At 40.0% G+C, this 22,307-nt stretch overlaps 1 protein-coding gene across 4 annotated transcripts in view; it reads left to right on the top strand.

The window, feature by feature from the left end:
• Window positions 1-22,307, top strand: part of dennd1b (DENN/MADD domain containing 1B) — a 105,165-nt gene that overhangs the window by 16,902 nt on the left and 65,956 nt on the right. For all 4 annotated transcript variants that reach the window (XM_042005548.1, XM_042005550.1, XM_042005549.1 and 1 more), the window contains exon 3: window positions 8,899-8,942. In XM_042005548.1, coding sequence (XP_041861482.1) covers window positions 8,899-8,942 — 44 coding nt within the window. The remainder of the gene's footprint in view (window positions 1-8,898; window positions 8,943-22,307) is intronic.

Genomic DNA, 22,307 nt, shown 5'->3' with positions numbered 1-22,307 from the left:
GTTAATCTGCTTACTCCTTTAATTGTGAATGGAGGGCTTGGGCCTCCTCCTGGCTAGAATAAGACTACTGATCCAGAAGGAAAACGATGACCACTGCAGTTATTCCTTCCTTTAGGTTGTGCAACCCCCCTTAGTCTTTTTTAGCCGCCTCTCTTCTCCTCCTCCTCTAGCATCCCCTCCCTTAGAGGGAACAAAGCTCCTTGTTCTGACAATAGACATTTTTTGCCATATGTTGGCTTGACATCTTCATCAGGTTCACAGCAGGTTACCTTAGTTAACTTTCACTCCACTGCCTGATGGGATTTTCTCCTCCTTTTTCTCCAGCCGGCCCAGGCTCAAAGTCTAGACGGCCTCCGAGGCAGAGTCCTTCTAGCCCTGTGTCCACAATGGCCATATTGTGGACGCTTAGTAGCGGTAGCTTCCTCCAGTTATAGCGAACAGGCTAGTGCTAAAACAATGCTTTTGTCCAGGGGCATGTGAGGGGGCCTAATCCACTACATACTGTGAAATAAATCTCTCTCTGAGATGAGAGTGAGCGAGAGAAACGGAGTGAATGAAATCATTGCCAAGGAGGTTAGAGTGCAGCAGTTTAACCCCTGGCCAAGAAAGAGGGAGTAGAGGAGGCAAAGGGAGAAAAGAGGAACACGGAGAGGCAGGCGCTACATCCCTTCATCTCTGCTGCATGGATGGAGGAGAGGGACTGCCGGTGGCTTTCACAGCCTCTCTTCTCACCAGAGGAGCTGCTGTTCGCCATATGGGATTTGGCCTCCCTTAACAAACAGGCCCCCTATTCACCCACAACACACATTCGGTCGTTGATGGAATAAGGTGAAAAAAGTGCTTTTTTTTAATGCCTTTAGAACACTGGATGGCCATGAGGGCTCCAAGTCTGTGTTTGATTCACATAGTATAGAGAATTATAAACCAGAAGCTTTCATCTAAATGTGTATTCACCCTGGATTTAGGGCTAGGTCTTTTTGTGTTTTACTGAAGTCTCAGTTTGAAACCCAGAATCATGCAGCCAGACTGCTGTTACTGAGCTGCTAAGGTGAGCCTGTAGAAATACTGTGCACAAACATGCCTCTGCTCTGTGGGCGTATTTCATGTTCATCATATGTTTTTCTTTTTTCAACCCCCCAGTAGCTAGAAAAGACTTTTTTTATTCAACACTGTGCCATTCAAAGCTGAGTTTTCTTTTTATAGTTTGGTGACAAAATGACTCCAAGTTGAATAACTTGGTGTGCAGCATCGGGCAGTGTGAGGTTTCTGACACACTAGTATAATGTGCCAACTTTTTCCTCCAGCCAGCAGCATTAGCAATGACATCCTCTGCCAACAGCTTCTTTTTAGCCTACTTGAGAATCCCAAGAAGCATGCCAAGATGAACATGCCAGCATTTTTCATTTTTAGCCTACTTGGATGTGGCACTATCTTCTGATTTATTTATGCAGAGAATTAAAGAAACGACAGGTAAAGCAGTAGGCCTATTCCTTCTCTTATCTTTTTTTAGTACACGTATACGTGGCTAGTTCATTCTGTTAAATCCCATCACGTTTGATGATCCGAGTTGATACGATAGAAGAGTTGTCAGCTGAGAGAGTGTGAGATCTACCTCCCACTCTTGGGCAATCCATCCATGTCTTCCCACACCTTATTCTTTTGCTCTGCTTTCAGTATTCATTACGCTTTACCCATTAACCCTCCTTTTTCTTACTTTCAGAGACAAGTGTCTCAGAATTTGCCAAAACATTGATGTTTGACCAGTACGAACCACCACTGCCCCCTCTCACCAGTGTCTGTGTTACGGCTCAGGGGCTGCCTGCATGTTGCCCCCATTGTGACTGTGAGAGGTCAGCCATGCTTGAAGCCCTCAGGGATCAATGGACAAGCTACTGTACTGTAAATATTCACTCCTGAGCTTGCTATCTAGCTGTAAACACATATCTACTCATGGAGTACACATTTGCACGCTGCAGAGACCAGTGGTCACTGCTTGAGCTTTGTGTCACATTTGTGGCACCTCCATTTTCAAGGGTGTGAATAGAGGAATCTAATTTTCAATAGGTGATTTCAATTCAATTCTCACCCACTGGATCTGTTTACACTCCACTGGGGTGAAATATGCTATAGGTTGTTTTCATCCTGTCAGTCCAGCTGCCACTGGTGTCACATGAGATGGGCTGTTTTAATGCTGCTTCCAGCAGCTCTTTATAGATTTTGCCAACTACAATACACACACATTTCAGCCCCTTGCATTTTTAGGTGTAATGTATTTTGGTGCAGGACGGGGAGTTTTTTTTTTTTTTTTAATCAAATGTGACATGTGCTGTATTAATCAAGCAGGCCTAACAAACCATAAACTGACAGAGGTGCACAAACACGTATCAGTCAGAGTGAGCAGGCATGTGACAGAACAGGAAGTGGTTGATTTTATGAACAGCACAAATGGTACTGAAGTAACCTTTAGCAAAATGCTAATTTTCTTGCAGATTTAATCTGCAACTGCATTTGCATTGGTGTAGTATTTCCATAGATTGTACAGCATGTGTATATTTATGTGCACATGCGCCTGAACATGCCACTGCTCTTGTGCTTCTGGGACCATTGTGTCTCCGATTTCCAGCTAAAACTGTCAGCTACTAATGTGTCATGAATTTTTTGAGAAAGTCAAAACATTTATAAGCTTATGTCTATTTCTTAATCTTTTAATTTTAAATTTTTTTTAATGGAACATACTAAACCTTCCAAACACTGATGCTAAAGACATCCTGTCCACATTATCAGTGGACTTGATTGCATGACAAAATATTAATGACATCAAAGCTGAGAAGCCCCCCCCCCCCCGAAACAATAAAAAAAAAAACAGAAATACAAGATGTCATCATGGTAGTCATCATGGTAATCTGACATTGTTTGACCCAGATTGACCTGGATCATATTGATATTCTGGATTTGGTGATCCAAAAGGTTCAGAATGTAACAGTACTGGATTTGCAATACTGGTCTTTGGGGGTTTTTCTCAGTGAGCGGCTTGGCGGTAGGGCTGGTCGTTTAATCGATAAAATCGCTAAATCGAATTTTCCATTTCTGACAATTTATTTTTATGAAAATCTGAATTTTTTTTTTCGATAGTTAGTTAGCAGCTCCCTCCACACCAGAACGGTGTTTGTCTGACAGATTTGCAGTGAAGTGACCCTTCACTCATGCCTGGGATTTAGCTGTGCGTATAACTGCAGTGAGAAATGCTGCTCTCCACGAGATGCAGAAGTCAACTCTCGCCTACAAACTCTCGTTAAGAGACACCCTTCATCAGGGGAAGTATTTCTGCAGCGGATCCAGTATGATAAGGATTCAGACGGAAAGAGATCACGAATGCAGTTGTGTTGCATATTTCTATGTAAGATATAAAGTCATTTATATGGTGGAAAAGTTATGACACATGCTTTATTTTTGCTGCCATTCATTCATAAAAATAAATAAATGTTTTTAATAAGTTTATTTATGTTTTGTAAAAAAAAAAAAAAAAAATCGATTAAAATTGGAAATCAGATTTGGTTATAAAAAAAAAATGAAGATTTTATTTTTAGGCCATATCGCCCAGCCCTGCTTGGCAGATGTCTGCGCTCTTTGAGTTCTTCTAGTTTAGACTGTTTAACGTGTTTATACACTATTGCAAGCATTGTCTGCAGGGTTGACAGACGTTAGTATTGCAAAATTCTGTGTTAAATATTTCATGGAGCTTTTGTTGTGTGTGTGAAGTGTGTGTGTGTTTATAAGGAGGGGAGGGTGGATTTAACCGGTGCAGGATCTGTCATGGTGACATTTGTGTCCCCTGGCGGAGCAGCAGGGGTCCTCTTCACCTCCGTAACCTTCAACTTTCAGCCTTAACCCCCTTCAGGCTCCCTCAATCTTGCATCCACCGCACGCCCAGTCAGTCCAACGGGAGGGGTATATGAACGTAAAGAAGTGAGAAAAATCTAGAGGGGGGGGCGCAACAGTGAAGAGGGCAGGAAGCAGCAGGGGAGGGCAGGAGAAAAAGGGTTGTGGAAGAAAAAAACGAGGTAAGCATGGGGGAGCAATAAGATAAGATGTACTGGAAATGAAGCAGATATTGAGGACAGAATTATAGGAATATATGAAGGAGAAAAGAGAGAAAAACTACAGGATAATTTATTGTTAGAGAGAGAATAAGCACACAAAGGAATAAAAGTAACATGGCGCAGGACATATTTGGGAAGAAGACATGTAATTGATAAAGAAAGGTGTTGGTTTGTTCTCAGAAGTTTTCTCCAGCAGCAGCAGAAATGTGTTGTGTCTTAAGGCTTACTGTTCTCTTTATTCGTGCACGTGTAGCTCTCCACAAGTCTCCAGCTGTGTGACTTCATGATGAACTGAACGTGCCAAGTCAATATGCATTAAATGTTTATACTTGTAGAGTCTGGGGAGTGATTCAGTTTATATTTCATTGCATACTGTATGTGTATAATAGAGCACGAGACATAAAAATCTTGAATCATGAATCTTGAATCTATTTTATTTTATCTCATCTAAAGCCAAAAGAAAACCAAAACAAAAAACAAAAAACAAAAACAAATCCAAATAAGTACTCGGGTTGACCAGCAAGTGATGGTTATTCATTGAAGATTGTCATCTATTATTCTCTTTCTCACTTGTCAGTTTAACTTGTAATGTTGATAGGAATTTTTTTATGCATCAACCTCATTCTCTGGCTTGTTATCTGGTCCTTTCAGCTCCAAAAATGAAGTGATAAATGTTTAATTAAGGAAACTGACCACAACTGTAGGCCATCCAGCTTTTCATCCTTACTAAGGGGAGTAAAAAAGCCAGTGTTTTCTGGGAAAATAGATTTAATGAATGATTGGATTCATTTACAGGTAGAATAATTCTACACTGTTTGATGTGTACTAGGTGGAAATAATCCACTTCCTCAGATGTGCTGCAGCTGCTGTTGAAACTTGATCTTGAATTCATTCACACAATTCATGACTGCACTGCCATCAGGGTGCTCATTGGCTCAGGTGTGAACAGGTGGGCATGAATAGGAATGTGTGGAATGTGCATAAAAGGTAGTTCTAGTCTTGTTTTCATACCAACACACCTTTTTCCACAAAATGTCGGCACGGGACACAACAAGCTTCCATCATCTTATCCCTTGTTCTTCTCTCTTCAGTTCCTTCTGTCCCCCACCTTCTGTCGTGTATCATTCTCCAGCAGCAGTTCCCATCCTCTCACCCAGTAAATAAGCATAAAATAGCCCCTAACTGTGGCAGATCATAGGTTAGGAAGAAGAGGGGGTGGTCAGAGTTGGAGTGCAGAGCCCTGAGCTCTGCTTCCTTTCATCTGTGCAGCTCTTTTCAGAATGGGCCCATGAAATTATCCAACAGGATTACGTAAAGCATCATGGATTCTGCTGCGTCCTGTCATGCATGCGTCTATTGTATTCTTCTCTATCACTGACACCCTGGGTTGTTAGCCATGAAGCTACTCTTGACTTTGTGTGTGATTGCATGGGATCTTTCCTGAAATAGTGGTGATCTACTATACAATTTAGGCCACAAACTCACTCCAGGATCAGTCAGCAATCAGTCAGATCCAGTTTGTTTTAATCTTTACATTTAATGATACAATTATGCTATTAAAAAAATAAGTGATGTTACGGCAAAGTTGGTGATTGTGTTTGCAAGCCTGTAGACCTTTTGGTACATCTGTGACCGTGAACTTGGCATGTAAGAGCTGGACTTTTCAAACCCTTGCTGCTCCTGCCAGGGTCACAGGATGAACTTGGAGCTGTGGAAGTCATGTTTACCAGAGACCCCTGTGTTCACACTGTGACAGCCTGCTTCCCAACACGTGGCACATGCTTGTGAGAAATTCAGCTCCGTACAAAGTTTGGAGGCTTCTTTCAACATGGGTGCTGTCATTTTTTTAAAAGTAATGCTAAGACATCATGAAGGCTAAACTGCTTATTAAGTCAGATTAAAAGGTTATTCAGTGCAGTTATCTGTCACATGATAGCTTATCAAACCCATCATTACTGACCCACCGTCAGTGCTGTCATTATTGTTGCACTGGTTGAAGCTGACTGTTGTCTTATTCATGTAAAATATTGATAACTTTACATGAATTCTGCTAATCTTGAAAGCAGAGTGTTTAAATAAGAATGTCCATTCTTGGTTGTTGTGAATATTTTTTGTTATCTGTCATTTCTTTTCTAATTAATCTACTCAGAAAGAAATGAATAAATCAATAAAATAAGCACGTAATAAAAGTGAACCAATTCTGAGTGTATGTGTGGAGGATGAATAATCAGTAAGACAGCAGATACTGTCCAAATGTGCAAAAAAAAAAAAAAAAAAAAAAAAGGGATATGCTCATTACATAATCCCAAAAAATCCTGTCATAAGATTTCTTATCACTGGCAGTTCTAGATCAATATTAGCTGCTGTGTTATAGAGGCACATTCACGTGAAAAATAACACAACAAAGACAGCCTTTAAGGATTTCAAAATTTGCTGTAATGGTAATTTAGTTACAGTTATATTTGAATCTGTTATCTGGTCTGATATCAGCAACTATATGACACAGTGTCATCTCATCTCAACTTCAGATAAATGATAACACAACTGAACACATTTTTCTTTAACAAAAACACAATTAAAGCAAATATTGCATTACTAGCTACAGCTCTTTGATGGATTGCTCCTTGCAATCATTGCATGTTTCCACATCGTAGATTTGACAAGGATAAGAAAAAAGTAGCTTTCTTCCAGTTCCTGTATCCAGATGGTGCATCATCATTGTCTGTGGTTTTTAGGTGGGGATACAATTTTTGCAAGCATAATAATATGCAGTCCATTTGTTTTTAGTATTCAAGTCAACTTCTACTTTGGTCCCTGAAGCGATTTTTTTAAATTTTGGCTGCACAAGCAGGTCCTTCCTGGTCTTGCTATCTAAAGTAAATGATAAAAAAAAAGAGGGAAAAAACCCCAAATAACTAAAGTTTTCGATGGATTGGGTTCACCGCTTCTAAAGAAAACAAAATGAACGTGTTAATTCCACAAATAAATTTCTGCAAGTTTTTTAGGGGTATAACAACTAGTGATGTACTGATACCGGTATTGAATATGGGTCTGATACAGTGTGTGAGCACTCATATTTAGTTTTTATTAAAGTGATTCAATATTACAGAACCCAATACCTAGTACCTAGTATTGTAAAAATACGTTAATACGTTAATACAAAGAGATTAATCTGTAAAATTAACACGTAAATTTTTTTATGCATTAACACATAAACAAATTTATTACTCATGATATATAAAAAATATGAATTTGGTATTACCTCAGTGAGAGAAGCTGATTTTGGACATGCTGGTGCATTGTCACAGCAGTGAACTGAATCCACCTTACCTTACCTTACCTTACATCCACCTTACCTAAACCCTACATTTAGGATTTTGTTACTGGGTGTCCAGAAACAAACAGATACTTTTTTAAAAAATCCAAATTTAGCATTATCTCTGTGAGAGAAGCTTATTCTGGGCCGTGTCACAGCGGTGAACCGAATCCACCAAAAACCACTCTATCCTTCTTATTTATGTAGATGGATATTTTTCAAGCCTAATATTTTCAGTTTTCATCCCTCGTTGTCCAGAAACAAAGTTATTAGTCATGCCATAATAAAAATCAGAATTTGCCAATATTTCAGCAAGAGAAGCTGATTTAGGGCATGCAGGTACTTTTGTCACAGCTGTGAAGATAATCCACTGAAAACCACTTTATCCTTCTTGTTTATGCAAATTCTGACAGTTTTCAAGCCTTACATTTAGAGGAAGGCCGCATGATAAGGTCTCATTTGATATATAACACAGTTAACCAGTCGTTGCATCTGACAGTCTGGTCCACATTCCTTACCAGTGGACTGTAATGGGATTTATTAGTACTCATATTGGTAGTCGATATTGGCAAGTACTCAAATGTAAGTACTTGTACTTGTTTTTGGTTTGAAAAAAATGTTGTATCGGTGCATCCCCAAACACTATGACCAACAGTTAAACCTGGAGGACAGCGGTGGTTCATCTCTTGATTGGGTCCAACTGAAAAATTGAGCCACACTTTGGTTCCACATCTCGTTTCAGGTGAAATTATAGCAAATAATAAATTCCTCCGGCTCTGCCCTTAGCATGGGTGGGGGACCACGGGGGGGTCCAAGCCTGCTGTCAGGATGGCACTGGAGCCCTCTCTAGAACTGCCCCTGTTTTTTATGTTGTCTCATCAACAGCCAAAGTACATTTAAAGTATTTCTTATAATCATAGTTTTTAAGCTGAACCAAGCAAATTTCCTGTTTTTACACTCAGTGACTAACAAAATATCGTAGCAATATTTAATTAAATTCCTTGATCTGCATATCCACTGATCATCTTGGCAAATATGTCAACATTAATGTTTATTTTATTGTTTACTGAAAATAGAAATCAAAAACCTCTGTTAAAATAATCAACCTTTTGGTTTAAGATTTACATCTCAGCTTGTATCAACGTAGGAATAATTAAGCAAATAAACTTGTGTGTGTGTGTTGCTGCGACTTTCTTAAATGTGCATGATTTGGTGTATAATATAAGCTATCATATCTACACTGAGAATATAGATTTGCATATTTACAGCACATGCAGCCGAGACACTCTCTCTTGTCTTTCACTGTGCGCTGCTCTGTGTGTGTGTGTGTGTGTGAGCATATATATATTGTGTGTGTGCACAGATTCGCAGCAGCCACCCTTGCCCCCACCCCTCTCATTAATATGTATGTGTTCTGAGGCAGCTAGCGAAGACGGTGTGTTTCTCACCCGCTGATTAATGCTGTCTGTCAATTACCTCTAGATCCAACCGTGCTGTGGAGCTTCCCCCAGGACCACACAGACCAGGTTGGAACACACTCTGCTTTTTTTTCCACTCTTACCAAATCTCTCACTCGTTCACTGTTACAGACAACCTCTACCACCTCCTTCTCTCCCATCTCCCTTCCTTTCCTCACGCCCTCACACACCCTGCCTTCCTGCCGTAACCTCCCCCAGTACCTATCAGCACCACCGCTTTCCTTAGGAGCTTCCTCAGTGCTTCCTCTCCTCCTCCTCTCCATCTCCCTCTGTCTCACTGTACGTCTGTTGTTGGTAATGAAAAGCAGTGAGCGGGTCTTCAATAACCGACGAATCAGTAATTATCATGCAGCCGTGACAGGAATGCACACCTCTGTTTTCTCCTTTCTCTTTAACTATTCCTGTCTCTTGCTCTTTCTTATTGTCCTACTCTGCCTTTTTTTCCATTTTGCATCACATTTATTGTATTATTGTATTCGCTTTTAATCTGAAGGCAGTTTTGTGCTCTTTGGCACAGTGTGTTCTTAATAAAGCGGTAAGAGGTAAGTAATGCAGGGTTATACCTGATGTAGTCTCCCCTAAGAGTGATGCACATTTTCAAGGAGGGCATGGATAATATTTCAGTATGTCAAAAATTACGGTTTATTTTTAGGTTTTTACTACAATTTCACACAAAACTAATAACAGAAAGCAGGAGAAATTCACCTGTACTAAATCTGCTGGGGAAAGAATCACAAGTAGTTGGATTGTCACTGGCTGTAAACTCCAGCAAAGATGGTGAAATAATTAAGTACAGTAAGTAAAAGTTTAAACAGGAAGTTGAACAACTAGCAGGTTCGGGCAATATTTTAAGGTTTGCTTTTGTTTTCTCTGAGGAAGCAGCAAGCCAATACTGCAGAATGGTAACAACCACCAAAACTAGTCCATTAAAAACATTTTAAAAATGCTATGTTGTATTCAGTTACATTAATTAAATCATGATGAACTGCTAAATGCCAGTCCTGGCCCCATGTTACCTTAGATTAATAGTATTCCATAAAATTCCATGCAGTGAACATTACAAATAAAAAACTGGAATTGGAAGAGTGCTTGGTGGAGCCCTGAGCTGAAGTATTGGAGTTGGCATGAGAATCAATTATTGTTATAGTATTTGCTTTTATTGCCCCACCTGACTTATTTTTTTTACTGCGGTTAACTTGCTGAACATGAAGTTATCATAATTGATAAAAAATAGAGACCCATACACCAAAATGAGACCCAAAACCTGAATTGTCCTTAATGCCAGTCATATTTTCTATCAGCAGTCTCAAGGGGACATTATGCATGTTTGATTTAATATGATTCTGTTTAAAGACTTGCTCTTTCCCCCAAGAAAAATACTCCGCCTCTGCAGGGTGTCTTTGTTTCTCCTCTCTGGCGTCACCCTCAAAGCACAACAGTTTAGTACTAACTTGATCAAAATGCTGTCAAGTCCTTTATCAATATGAGAATTTAGGTGCACAAACACAACTCTTAAGTATATAGATAATCACTTTCCTGTTATAAGACCAATCCTGCTTTGTCTTCTTTTTTTTCTGTTTGTATATGTGAGATTTTTGCACCAGCATTTAGTTAGTCTGCTACAGCAGATGACAGGAGAAAACTAAAGCATACTGTTTATTGTTATAGTGTCAGGCCTTGTGGTAAATGACTGGACAGATGAGTGCAACGGTCTGTCAACTAAAAGAAAGGGATGAATGGACATGTCGAAGTGAACACAGAAAACAACACCAATATGTGGGTATAGACTTGATACATTTCAACAGAGGAGCCTAGCTACTGAGTTTAAACAGCTCTCTTGCTTCTCTGATCCACTTTGAGGAATAAACAGACTTGTAGAAAGATGCTTCAGGCAATGTCTGCCTGCCCCACAGAACCAGAACGTGCTACCAGAGTAAGAGGTAAAGGGAGTGAGGGAACGAGAGAAATAACAGACTTACAGAGGTAGGGACAGGAAATAGTAGTGCAGAAAACATAGTTTATAAAAGACACACAAGAGAGATGAAATAGTGTAAAAAATTGTGTTTGCATTTGCATTGGCTTCATCATTCCTCTTCATGTCTATTCAACATAGCCCCCCACAACCTTACTTTGCTTTCATTCTGTTGTTGACCAGATCGTTTGTGTGGATAAGATGGCCCTTAAGATGGCTAGTTAGCGTGCTGTGTACAGAGGGATTGGCCCTTTCCCCCGTTTACATAAAGACAGTATTCACGGGCCTCATTACCAGGATTAAGGCTCCTTTCCTCCTTTGTAGGGCTGAAGGCTGGAGTCCTCTGTAGCCACAGTCTCTGTCTTCTGTGGCCTGAGCTGGCCAGCATATGGCAGCAGCAACCAACAGTCTCTGCAGAGAGGCTCAGATCTCAGAGCAAGGCCTCCTTTTGTTTAGGCCGTTATTGTTGCTCAGCGTAATGACATTTGTAGGCCGTAGAATCAGGGTGGAGGGGTTAGTCCTCCCTAGGGGAGGGGGGGGGGACAGAAAGAGGGAGAAAGACAGAGAAGGATGGAGGGAGGGGGAGAGGCAAAGACATGCAGACAGACAGGAGTGTGGATTATGGAAATATGAATTGATTTTTTTTTTTTTTCTGTTCAGTGGTAGAATAGAAAGCTCAAAGGAGAACAGACTGCAGGCTGGCTGGCACGCCGGGGTGGTGCTAGGGAAATTTGAAGTGAGAGGCGCTTGCTCCCTCTTTCTCTTTCTCTCCGTCTATCCTCTTCCTTTTGCTCCTGCTTCCTCTGTTCGGCCGTCAGCCCCTGAGACTCTTGATGCCCTGGTCATCCACAGATGCCACTTGGATAAAGATGGAGACATAGAAGAGAGAGGGAGCGGGAGGGAAAGGGAAGGGAGATGTGGCTAAAGCATATATTTGAATTGTAAGAAGGTTTTTTTTTTTCTTTTTCCGAATGAAGCAGACAGATGGAAATCTGTCTGTTTCCTCTCAGATCTCCTCCCAAAGTTGTTCAAAAAACACAACAGACACAACACACATACACACAGAAATGGTTCTGCCAGTTAAAACCAGCTAACCACAGCATGGTGTATGGCCCACTTCCTCTGTAAAGAACAGAAGATAAAATGATAAATACTCAGCAAGCTCCACAAATGGAAGACCATTTGAAACCTACAAAGACTGTCAGCATCTCCAGCGTATGTAAAAACGTTAAGCTGCTCACACAAACACAGCCTACTGCAAATTGCTGTTCCAACTTACCAAAAACTACTAGTACAGCACTATTCTTAAGTTTGACAGTTACAACTGTATTTAGTTTAATGTTATTTCTGGGTTTTTTTCCACAATTTATACATTTAGTTTTTCAGCTCAGTTTTCATTTATGGTTAAACAAAGGTTAGTATTGAAAGTAAACTATGAATCGTGTACTTAAACCCTCAGATTTACACAGGAGCATCATACCTGTGGATAAAAACTTGGGAAAAAGTGAGGAGAGAAGAATTACCTCTGGAATCACGACTGCAACAAGGCTAGAAAAATCAATTTGCCTCAAATAATCAATTTATTTGTGAGAAAATTTAAAAAAAATCTGCAGATTCTGCAGATGTGAATCCTTATAAATTGGGACCCAGTATCCCACTGTTTGGAGTGTGCTTTTTTTCCATAATCTGGTTGTTGTTAGAAGAAAATGATGCATTTAAAGGTAAGGGTATTAAATTTTTGTATTGTACCACTTCATTTTCTGCATTTCGAGTACAGCTCTGGAACAAAATAAATCACTGCTCAAACTGCTGTTGGGTAACTTTCTACCACTCTTTCTACAAAAAAAATCACACTCCTCAGCTTTGCTTGATAGTTTGTGACCATCAGTCTTCATTTTAATGCTATTCCAGAGGTTTTTACCAGGGTTCAGTTCTGGAGACTGACCTGGCCATGACCTTGGTTCCCCTGGCTGTGTGGCCTGGAGGATTGTCCTGCTGGAATCCTCTGAGCTGGGGAGCACAGTCTTAGCATAAGGTAGTGAATGGTTTTCTAGGATAATCTTGTATGTGGCTTCATTAATGCATCCTTCACAAAGGCACATCTGCCTGATTCCAGCCTTGCTGATGCACCCCCTGATCATGGCTGATCCTCCTCTATAACAGTCAGTGTAAGACACTGTAGTTCGTAGGCCTCTCCAGGTCTCCATCTAACCATAAAACCACTAGATGTAGGGCGAAGCTGAAAATTGGACTAAGAGAAGATCACCTTACTCCAGTCGCATACTGTCCAATTCCTGTGGTCTTTTTCAAACCTCAGCCTCAGGTCGTTGCTTCTCATTGATTGAGATGAGTTTTGCTTGACTCCAGTCCTGTCTGTGAGAACCTGTTTCCAGCTGTTATTAGTCTTAGTTTGCCACCGTGATTGACATTTAGTTGAAGTTAGCCTCTGGTTTTTGAGTAATGAATTTGTGGTTTTAAACCTTTCAGTTTAAAATAGTTTTCACCCTCTATCAGACTAGTCCTAATAAAGCAGAATGAGATGTGTTTGTGTAGGAATGAAATTTTTGGTTGTAATACTCAGTGATGCTGATTTAAGAATAAATAGCAGTGGTTTAATTTTTTTTTCCAGAGCTGTATACCCAAAGATGAAAGTGCTGCTTTATGACAAAGGTGAAAAATACTTTAAGAAATAGGAAATGTGCTTTAACAGCTTATCATGCTATTTATCTTTTTTATATATACTTTTGTTAAACTAACTTATTGTAACAATTCTCATTTTCTTCCTCCCGTTAGTTTCCCTCCCAGAGCCTAATTAGAGAAATTACTGAGATACACACACACACACACACACACACACACACACACACACACACACACACACACACACACACACACACACACACACACACACACACACACACACATGTATAATACTATGTATGCTTTCTTGGCATTTCAAGCATGTAATTAAGTAATTTTAATTTTGAATTAAGTTATTTTGGATTTTTCTCTCATTTTCCATCACCCTCTCTCTGCCCATCTTTTTGCATTACTCCTTTTTGCCTTTGCATATATTCCTATCTGCCAGTTAATAAACCTTTCATTTTTCACAAACCTTATTTTAAATTCCCCCTCTCAAACTGCTGTTGTAAGAAAATGCAAGTTAAAAAAGAAAACATAAATAAATAAATAAATAACTTCTTTTCTGCATGTCTCGTAATATCAAGGGAGGAATAAAGAAAATATTGAATTATAAATGGATTTTACTGCAAGGCCCTTTATTAACTGAAAACTAAAGTTGATGTAAACTCTCCATGGCTATTCCACACATTTTACAGTAATAAGGAACCTTTGATCTTCCTGCTGCATACTGCATTGAGTTGACTGTATGACATGCTGTTTTTCATTCATGCCAAGGTTGCAGTGTGTGTGAGTTTCGATCCAAAGGAAATATCTGTGCTTTGATATGGACACACACTGCTGTGTATAATCAATTTGTTATATTTAATACATTCCAAGACTCCTCAGTTCTGTTCATGAGCAATTTTTGTGACTTCCTGTCATACAGTTTTATGAGCCTCATAGCTTTTTGAACACGTAGGTGCTGAAGAGAGAAGTTAATGTAGCAAAGAAATTGCTGCTAATTGATAAAAGATAGCCTCAAATCATGTATATAAAACACAATGTGCTACACTGCATTGTGTATGAATCATCTCAGAGGAAATAGCTGGTACATTTGCTTCTTCCAATGTCTCTCTGACCTAGGTAACAAACTCAAAACTCATAAATACCTGATACTTATTGCAATAGTTGTAGATTTAAGAAAAATATGTCATTGCCACTTTAAACCTTTCTAACAGTTTTTCAACTAATTGTTATTCTTTTTTTTTTATCTATCACAGCTTCATACTGCAACAATATGATCTCCCTTTACAGATTAATAAAGATTTATTCAATCCAAGTTAATTTCACTGTAGCACAGAGGCCAGGACAGGTCCGGACATAAACACCTACAAAGTGTTAGTTGGGGTAACATTTAAGATCCAGTCAGTCTACTTCTGATTGGCTCAGACCGGAGCATATTTGTCTAACCCTGACTATTAAGGTATTTTATTACAATCCAAACCAAGTGGCAAACTGGAGCCAGTAAGATACAGAAACCAGAAGAAGATTACTGTAATAAAGAATTAGAGGTCTGATTAGCTCTAAGTTGATTAGAAGAGGTATATAAATCCTTCTTAGTCACTCATATGCTTTTTAAAAGTACTTTAAGGTTGGACTTTTAGATAAGGCAACTACGGGACCAATCTTGAGAATTATACCGTTTTCCCCACCTCTTTTGCCTGTTTCCTAAAGCTGTCATGCAGATATTCATATTGTTGCCATCATTCGGTGTAATCACTGTTTAAGTTTTAATTTACATCTGACAACTTCAGGCCAAACTTATTTCCTCTGCACACAGTCCAGTATATCCATCTTAAAAGCTCAATGTGTCATTAGCCAGACAGAAAGATTGAGAGACAGACAAAGAGAAAGAGAAGAGATGGACGGTCTCTCGAGGCTTCATCCTCAGAAGCTCTGAGTGCTACTCTGACACCATGCTCCATCAGGACTGGCTGGCTGACATGCAGTGATTGGTGGCCACAGCTCTGTGGACGGGCTCTGGGTGGGGGGGAGGCAGGGAAGAGAGGTCGATTGGGATGGTGGGGTAGCAGTGGTCTGACGAAAGAGGTAAAGGAGAGAAGTTGGTGGACATGATTGGTGGCTTCATCCCTCAGGGAGTTCTGCATTGACCCCGAGAGGAGAGTAAGATGGAGGGTGAGAGGTGTTGATGGAGGAGGTAATGCTGGTGTGCAGAGGCTAGATAGCAGGAGGCCTGGGATGCTAACCTAAAGAAAATTATACGTGGGCCTCAGATGATGCCCTGTAAAGCACCCAAAGGAAAGAATGATGTAGAAAAGCAGCAGTTCTAAGAACAGAAGAGGTTACATGAGAAAAGAGCATATAGAAATGTGGAAAATTATTACTTTAAAAGGAAATGTGTGGCAAATTGTCAGAAAAGTTGGAATTAAGCTTGGTAGATTGGAGATTTGGTTGCATAAAAGTTTTAGAAAGAAGCATCTTTTTTTCTTATTTAGAAATGGAAAGTAGAAAAAAGAAGTACCCATAAGATTACAAAATGTATTCACTCTCTCACTCAGATAATATCTGTAATGTGCTACGATGGTGAGCTTGTACATAATGAAGATAATTTTTAAGATTTTACACAGGAACAAAACCAAGATTTTTACTTGCAAAAAGAGGACACACAGTAGTGATGTGTATTCAGTCAGCTCTTTGCATGCCCATGCTGCAATATATGAGAAGAAATAACTACAAGGCATAAAAAAGTATAAAAAAGCGGCATCATTAAAACAAAAAAAATCCTCAACCTTTTGCGTGTTCATTTGTGCAGAGGTCTAAACGTGAGTACTTGTGTACGTGTAGGATGTCTCAGTGTGTCGCAGGGTCTTGTCTTTCCCCTTCACTGCCTCCCGACAGCGGTGTCAAACAAGGCCTCATATGATCTGTGTATGTCTTTGAGAATATGTCTGTGTATGTGTCTGGGTTGATACTGTTTTTATTCTTCTTTCTAACCCTTTTCACCTCAGATCCCTGGGGTGTTCCAGGGTCTTGCCTAATGGACAGTCTTGCCCCACTAAGCTGGCCTTTGGCTTGGGCACTGAGCTGGATGCATAACTAGTGCCCTTTGTTGCTCATGGGTCCTGATTGCACTGACCTCTGGGCTGGCTTCCTGGGAGAAGAAGGGTGGTAGAGAGGGAAAAGGAGAGCACGGGAAGTGTTTTTACGCCCCGTTGCTCACATCTCTCCAACATCAGCCAGTAACTGGTGAAAAGGAAGCGGTTGTGTGTTTGGCAGCAGAGAAAAGAAATCTTGGCTGCTTGTGTTTCCGAAGCTGCAGGTGAGCAGTTGATTCAAGCATGTTGTCTGGACAAAGTCTTATTTGATCTGCGTTAAATTAAGACATCATTTATGAGAGAAAGTTTTGTGAACAGCTACACAAATATTTTTGTGTTGCAGAATGTGACAATTTAAAATTGCACAGGTCAACAGGTGGTGATGCAGTATATTCACAGTTTATGCTTCTTGCTAATTATTTAGTTAAAGCTCTTGTAGTTCTTTGGATTTGATCATAAAACATTTCTGTGTTGCTCTTTTGGTCTCTTTGAACTAGTCTTTGGACACATGACCACAGTAAGGGAACAGAGATTTCAGAAAAGGGAACAGGGAGATTGTTTACGGTGTCACAGTACATTGTTCCATCTTGATTTGTTTCTTGTATTCTACATAGATTTGTCTTGTTGTTCAGTTAAATATAGACAAGCAGGACATGTATTTATATATTAAAAAATGCTGCTGAAATGTTTGTGCATTGGATTTAGTTGCAAATCAGGAAAACATGCTTTATACTTGGATGCAAGTTGTTAGTTTCAACCAGGAAGTCATATTTGTGGTATAAGATGTCAAACTTTCCTTAAGCATGTATGGCTGTTGCTAACAGAAATATTTCAAAGGGAACATTGTGGCTTAATTAGCATGCATTTTCCCTTAACTACCACATATATGGCAGAACCCACAGCCACCACTCAGAGACAGAGACGGAAGAAACTGCAAACAAATGGAGTGATGGAGAGAGGGAATGTAAGAAGGAGGAGGAAGAGAAGGGTGCTGCGATGACCTGACCCTCTCTACTAGATTCCATGTACATCTGTCAATGAGACGTCCGCAGCCAAATGTTTAGCAGCCAGTGTTGCACTGCGGCTCTCCTGCTGAGCTTCAGTGTATACATTCTTTTTGTGCACGGGTGTGTGTATGTCTGTGTGAGTGTGTGACGCCATGTGTTAGAGGCAGGCCCACATCAGGGTTCATACAGTTGAGCTAAGCCCAGTGGGAGTTGAAAGCTTAAAGAAGGAAATCCCCCCCGGCTGCTTGGTACACACACACACACACACACACACACACACACACATGTGCTATCTCTATAGCCCTCTCCCTCTCCTCCTGGCACTTCATTAATGAAACCAGTTCTTGTATGTTTGGGGCATATGCAGCTCTCTTGGTCCAACACTATAAATTTGTGTGTGAATGTGTGTGTGTGTCTTAGGGAAAGAGACATCTCTCTGTATCACATGGTAATATATTCAGCGGAAGATCTCAGCAGAGGCATAATACTGCCGCTCTCCCCTGTCTGAGTCCATCTGTGATATGTAGAAAGGACATCAGCAGGACAGGGTATTAGCACTGGAATAATGTGCACTATTATTGTTGACTGTCCATACTTAGTCTGCAGGCGATGTGCACCCTTACCCTGTAATACAAACACATCAATTTCATCATAGGTTGAAAATAAGCTAGTGCAATACGTTGGATGGCATGTATTCTACCTCAGTGCAGTGTTGTTAAGTACAACTGTTAATTGGGGAACAAGTTTCAAGCTTGACAGGGAGGTTCAGTGGATAAATTCAACTTACCTGTGAATAATCCTAGAATCATTTATCTGCTCTTCTTTACAAAAGACAGAACTGCTGGCAAATCCAATGACTTCAGGGCTTCTAATTTCCAAATTCCATTTGCAGTCAGAAATGGGTATAAAGTGTTGAAGCCTGTAAAGTCTGCTGTTTAGTAGCTCACAGGAAGCCCAAATGAAGGTCTTTGTTTTGTCCTTGGCTTATGCTCTGTGCTGTCCTTAAGGATCCTGAAGCACAGATTAAAAACTTTTTTCTTTTCTGTAGAGGTTGCACATACACATTGCAACCTCTACAGCAAAAATGAATACAAAAGCACATACACTGCACATGTCAGGTGTTGGCAAGTGGTTGAAAAGATCTCAGGATCAATCTGCCACCTTCAACACCTCTTGAAGAAAAGCACTGATAACACGGGACTACTGTTAATCACCATAACTCAGTTCACTACAGACACTCTGCAGCAGAGAGGGGTCATTGGGATCAGAAACTTGGAGAGGGAATTAAAAAAAATCCAGAAAGACAAAACTCCCTCCTCCCCCCAATCTCCCTCTCCAATCAGCGGAAGCAGTGAGCAAGAATGTGAAAATGTAACGCCCCTGTGTCAATTTGAAGGTGCACCTCATCGGCTCATGTGCCCCTCCACCCCCATATCCCACCTTCCCCCTGCTCAAGCAGCTGTGTTGCTTTGGTCCGGCTCTGAAGGCCGTTCTTATTACCGGCACAGAGCGCAGGTCAGAATGGCAAGCCGGCAGCATACTATTAAAGCCTAATGAAAGGAATCTCTGCAGGGTCTGAGGTCTGCAGCGGCCAGAGGAGGCTTTGCCTCTGCCTATTGTTCTTCTGCTCTTTTCCTCCCATTTCCGCAGATTTTTTTCTATCTGTGCATCAGGCCTCTCTGGAATTTCTCTCATTTCTGTCACAAAATTTTGTCCCTGCCACTCATTTCTATTTTCTTCTTTTTCCTCTACTCTACCCAGCATCTGCATTGTGAACATTTTGACATTAGATATACTTAATTTTCCTTTGGATATAAAAAAAATAGGACTTGTTATGTTAAATATAAATAATGAATGTAAATTATTTTCATGAAGGTCAGAGGTTAGGATCACCTACTGTACAGAAGTATATAGTGGTGTCCATTTTAAGGCAGAAATTTGTTCTTACATTAGGCATTAGATGCTGTTCCTGTCATTTTATATGTCGTGTATTTATGACCACTCTTAATTGCTGCAGTTGAGTAGCATCTTTAGCCACTGGATTGTAACGGTCTTACTGTGTTTTTAAATCAGATTTAAGCTCACATTTCATTCATCATGTCTACCCAATCAAGGTTTCCTACAATCATACATTTTTATTCTGCATTATTTATCTTTTCCTCTCTGTCTAAAACCAAGGCTCAGCTGTCCTTGTGCCTTTACACATTGCAAATGAATGCATATCCATGCAAATTCTTAAAAAAGAAAGGCTGAGAATTTGAATATTTTGCTTAAAGCTGCACCCAGGTCGACCCTGCCATTCGACATTTGAAAGCAGTGTGTCTGTTTGAATACCGAGAATCTCTCTTTGTCATGTTCGCCAGAGGGGCTGGGTGAGCGAACCAGCACCGGCAGGATGGGCAGAGATCGGCTGGGTAGCTGCACACAGACAGACTAATTGGGAAAAGGGGGGCGAAACAGGGGATGAGGGGTGTTGGTAAGGGTGAGGAAAAGGTGGGGTATGCAGGAAGGGGGGATCTAGGATGACAACAGGGGGTTTAGGAGGGAGGTGAAAGAGGATGGAGATTGGGGGTTGGGAGGAATGAAAAAGTAAGGGAGTAGGTGATGAAGAGGGCTTGAAAGTGTGCTGGAGGAAGAGGTGAAGGAAGGGTGAGTTTAAACACTGTGGTTTCCAGCGCTGATGTGTTAGTAGCCCTGCTGACTATGTCATTATGCTGTTGGAGGCTGGCTGGATAACCACAGTTCCTGCCTGCTTCAAACCACTATAGGCTTCCACTGTGTATGACACATAAGAAATACCTCAAACAAACTAGTTTTCAAGCATTTATTAATCATTAGTCTTTCTTCAACTTCTAACTAAAGGTTTTTAAATTTACTAACAAAGCAGGCTTTTATCCAGACACGTTGTCAAACACACGTACTTTGAGTTAAAATGCCTCGACAGGTGCAACATTAAGTCACCTACCCTTTGCATCACAATCATCATCTTGTAGCTAGTGAATTTTGGAAAAAAAAAAAAAGTTGTTAGCATAAACAAGCTATTTCTATCAGCATGTTTACATCCATCATTAAATCAATCATTAAATGCTGCTGTAGCCGATCTCATTCTAGGTTTAACATGTTATGCATTCAGAGGTAGTATTCTGCATATCTTGGTTGCAACGACTGATTGTCTGACCTGCTATTGTCTTTCTATCATCTCAAACTAGTCTGCATATTCTCCTCTGGCCTCTGATGTCAGCAAGAAAGCTGTTGCTCACTGCATATTTTCTCTCTGTAAACTCAAAAGAGGGTTTTGCATTAAAATCCCAGTAATCAGCAGCTCCTAAAATAATCACACCGGCCAATCTGACACTGAAAACCATGCCATGTTCAAAGTCACTTAAATCCCCTTTCTTCTCCATTCTCATGCTCGATTTGAACTTTAGCTAATCTTCTTGACCATGTCTACAATGTATGACTGGATTTTAGGCATTGTCCTGTTTGAAAACACTATATTTTACAAAAAGTTTCTTCATTTAAGAGTTGCAATAGCTTGCTGACTAGCAACTGGAGCAAGTTACCATCGTCCTCACCATATTCCATATTCCTCAACAAACCTAAAGGAATTCAGCAAATCAGTAGAAACTTCCCCCAAATCATCTCTCTCAGGACGATGCTTTGTGCTATTCTGGAGTAATTACAAACTATTTGAAGTTGCAATGGGTGCAGAACTATTCAAGAGCTAACTGAAATTAAGAAATAACTTACAAGAAATTATCAATCCATGTCCACTTTAAAATTTAATGGATTGCAGTTCTATTGTTGGGACTAAAAACAATTCCCCCAAACAATTCACTGAAGGGCCAGTGAAGTTCCACAGTTTTGCAGCTTTATAGTCCTCAGCTTTTTTTTTTATTCTGTTATATTTATGACTGTGTGATATGACAAAAAAAAATTTCTAAATTAGTTGATCTTGATTACAATTAACTTTTATAATGATGTCAGTTTCAAAAGTATGCAAATAATAACCTTAAGGGACATCATTGCTTTTGCTATGAAATATAAAACTGCTGATGTGATATTTTGCTAAGTTTAGAGTGCCTTTCATATGAGTGGCAGCCACAAAATAAGAGGATGCTTATCAGTTTGGGCTTGCACAGCAACAACTGGTGCACCAAGTTGCATCAGCCACATATGCATAGTGCTGGTGCAATACCTTTCAGCAGATTAAACAAATGATGTTTCCTGTTTTGGTGTTTTGGTGTTTTGGTGTTCACCAACCAACAACAACACTTTCACATTACATTAATGTGTTCTTCATCATTTTTACGGAAAGTAAACAATTTCCTTATTACTGATGTAGTGGAGCCTTTTTTTTTTTTAAACTTCCTTCCTCAGTTAGCTGCCAAGTCTTAGTTTGTTTGTTTGCTTGTTTGTTTGTTTTTGTTTTTTTGTTTTTTTCATTTTGATTTTTTCTACTGGTTAGTAACCAGCTTAGACATTACTGACCACTAGTGGACTGGAGTGTTCTAAAAGATTTACTGTATTTAATATTTAGAGATTTAATAGTATCAGTAATCTGGACTGATAGTTAAACCTGCTCACAATGTGGAAAGAAGTTGTTTCCCATTTTAAAGAGGACTGTTTTCCACTTCACAGTCGATGTCTAAAATGAAGTAAATCATGCTATTTTTTGGATATTTAAATATTCTAA

Source organism: Melanotaenia boesemani, chromosome 14, assembly GCF_017639745.1.
Source record: "Melanotaenia boesemani isolate fMelBoe1 chromosome 14, fMelBoe1.pri, whole genome shotgun sequence".
NCBI classification, from domain to species: Eukaryota; Metazoa; Chordata; class Actinopteri; order Atheriniformes; family Melanotaeniidae; genus Melanotaenia; species Melanotaenia boesemani.
The sequence above is the reverse complement of the archived record's forward strand: the minus strand, read 5'-3'. Positions and strand labels throughout refer to the sequence as shown.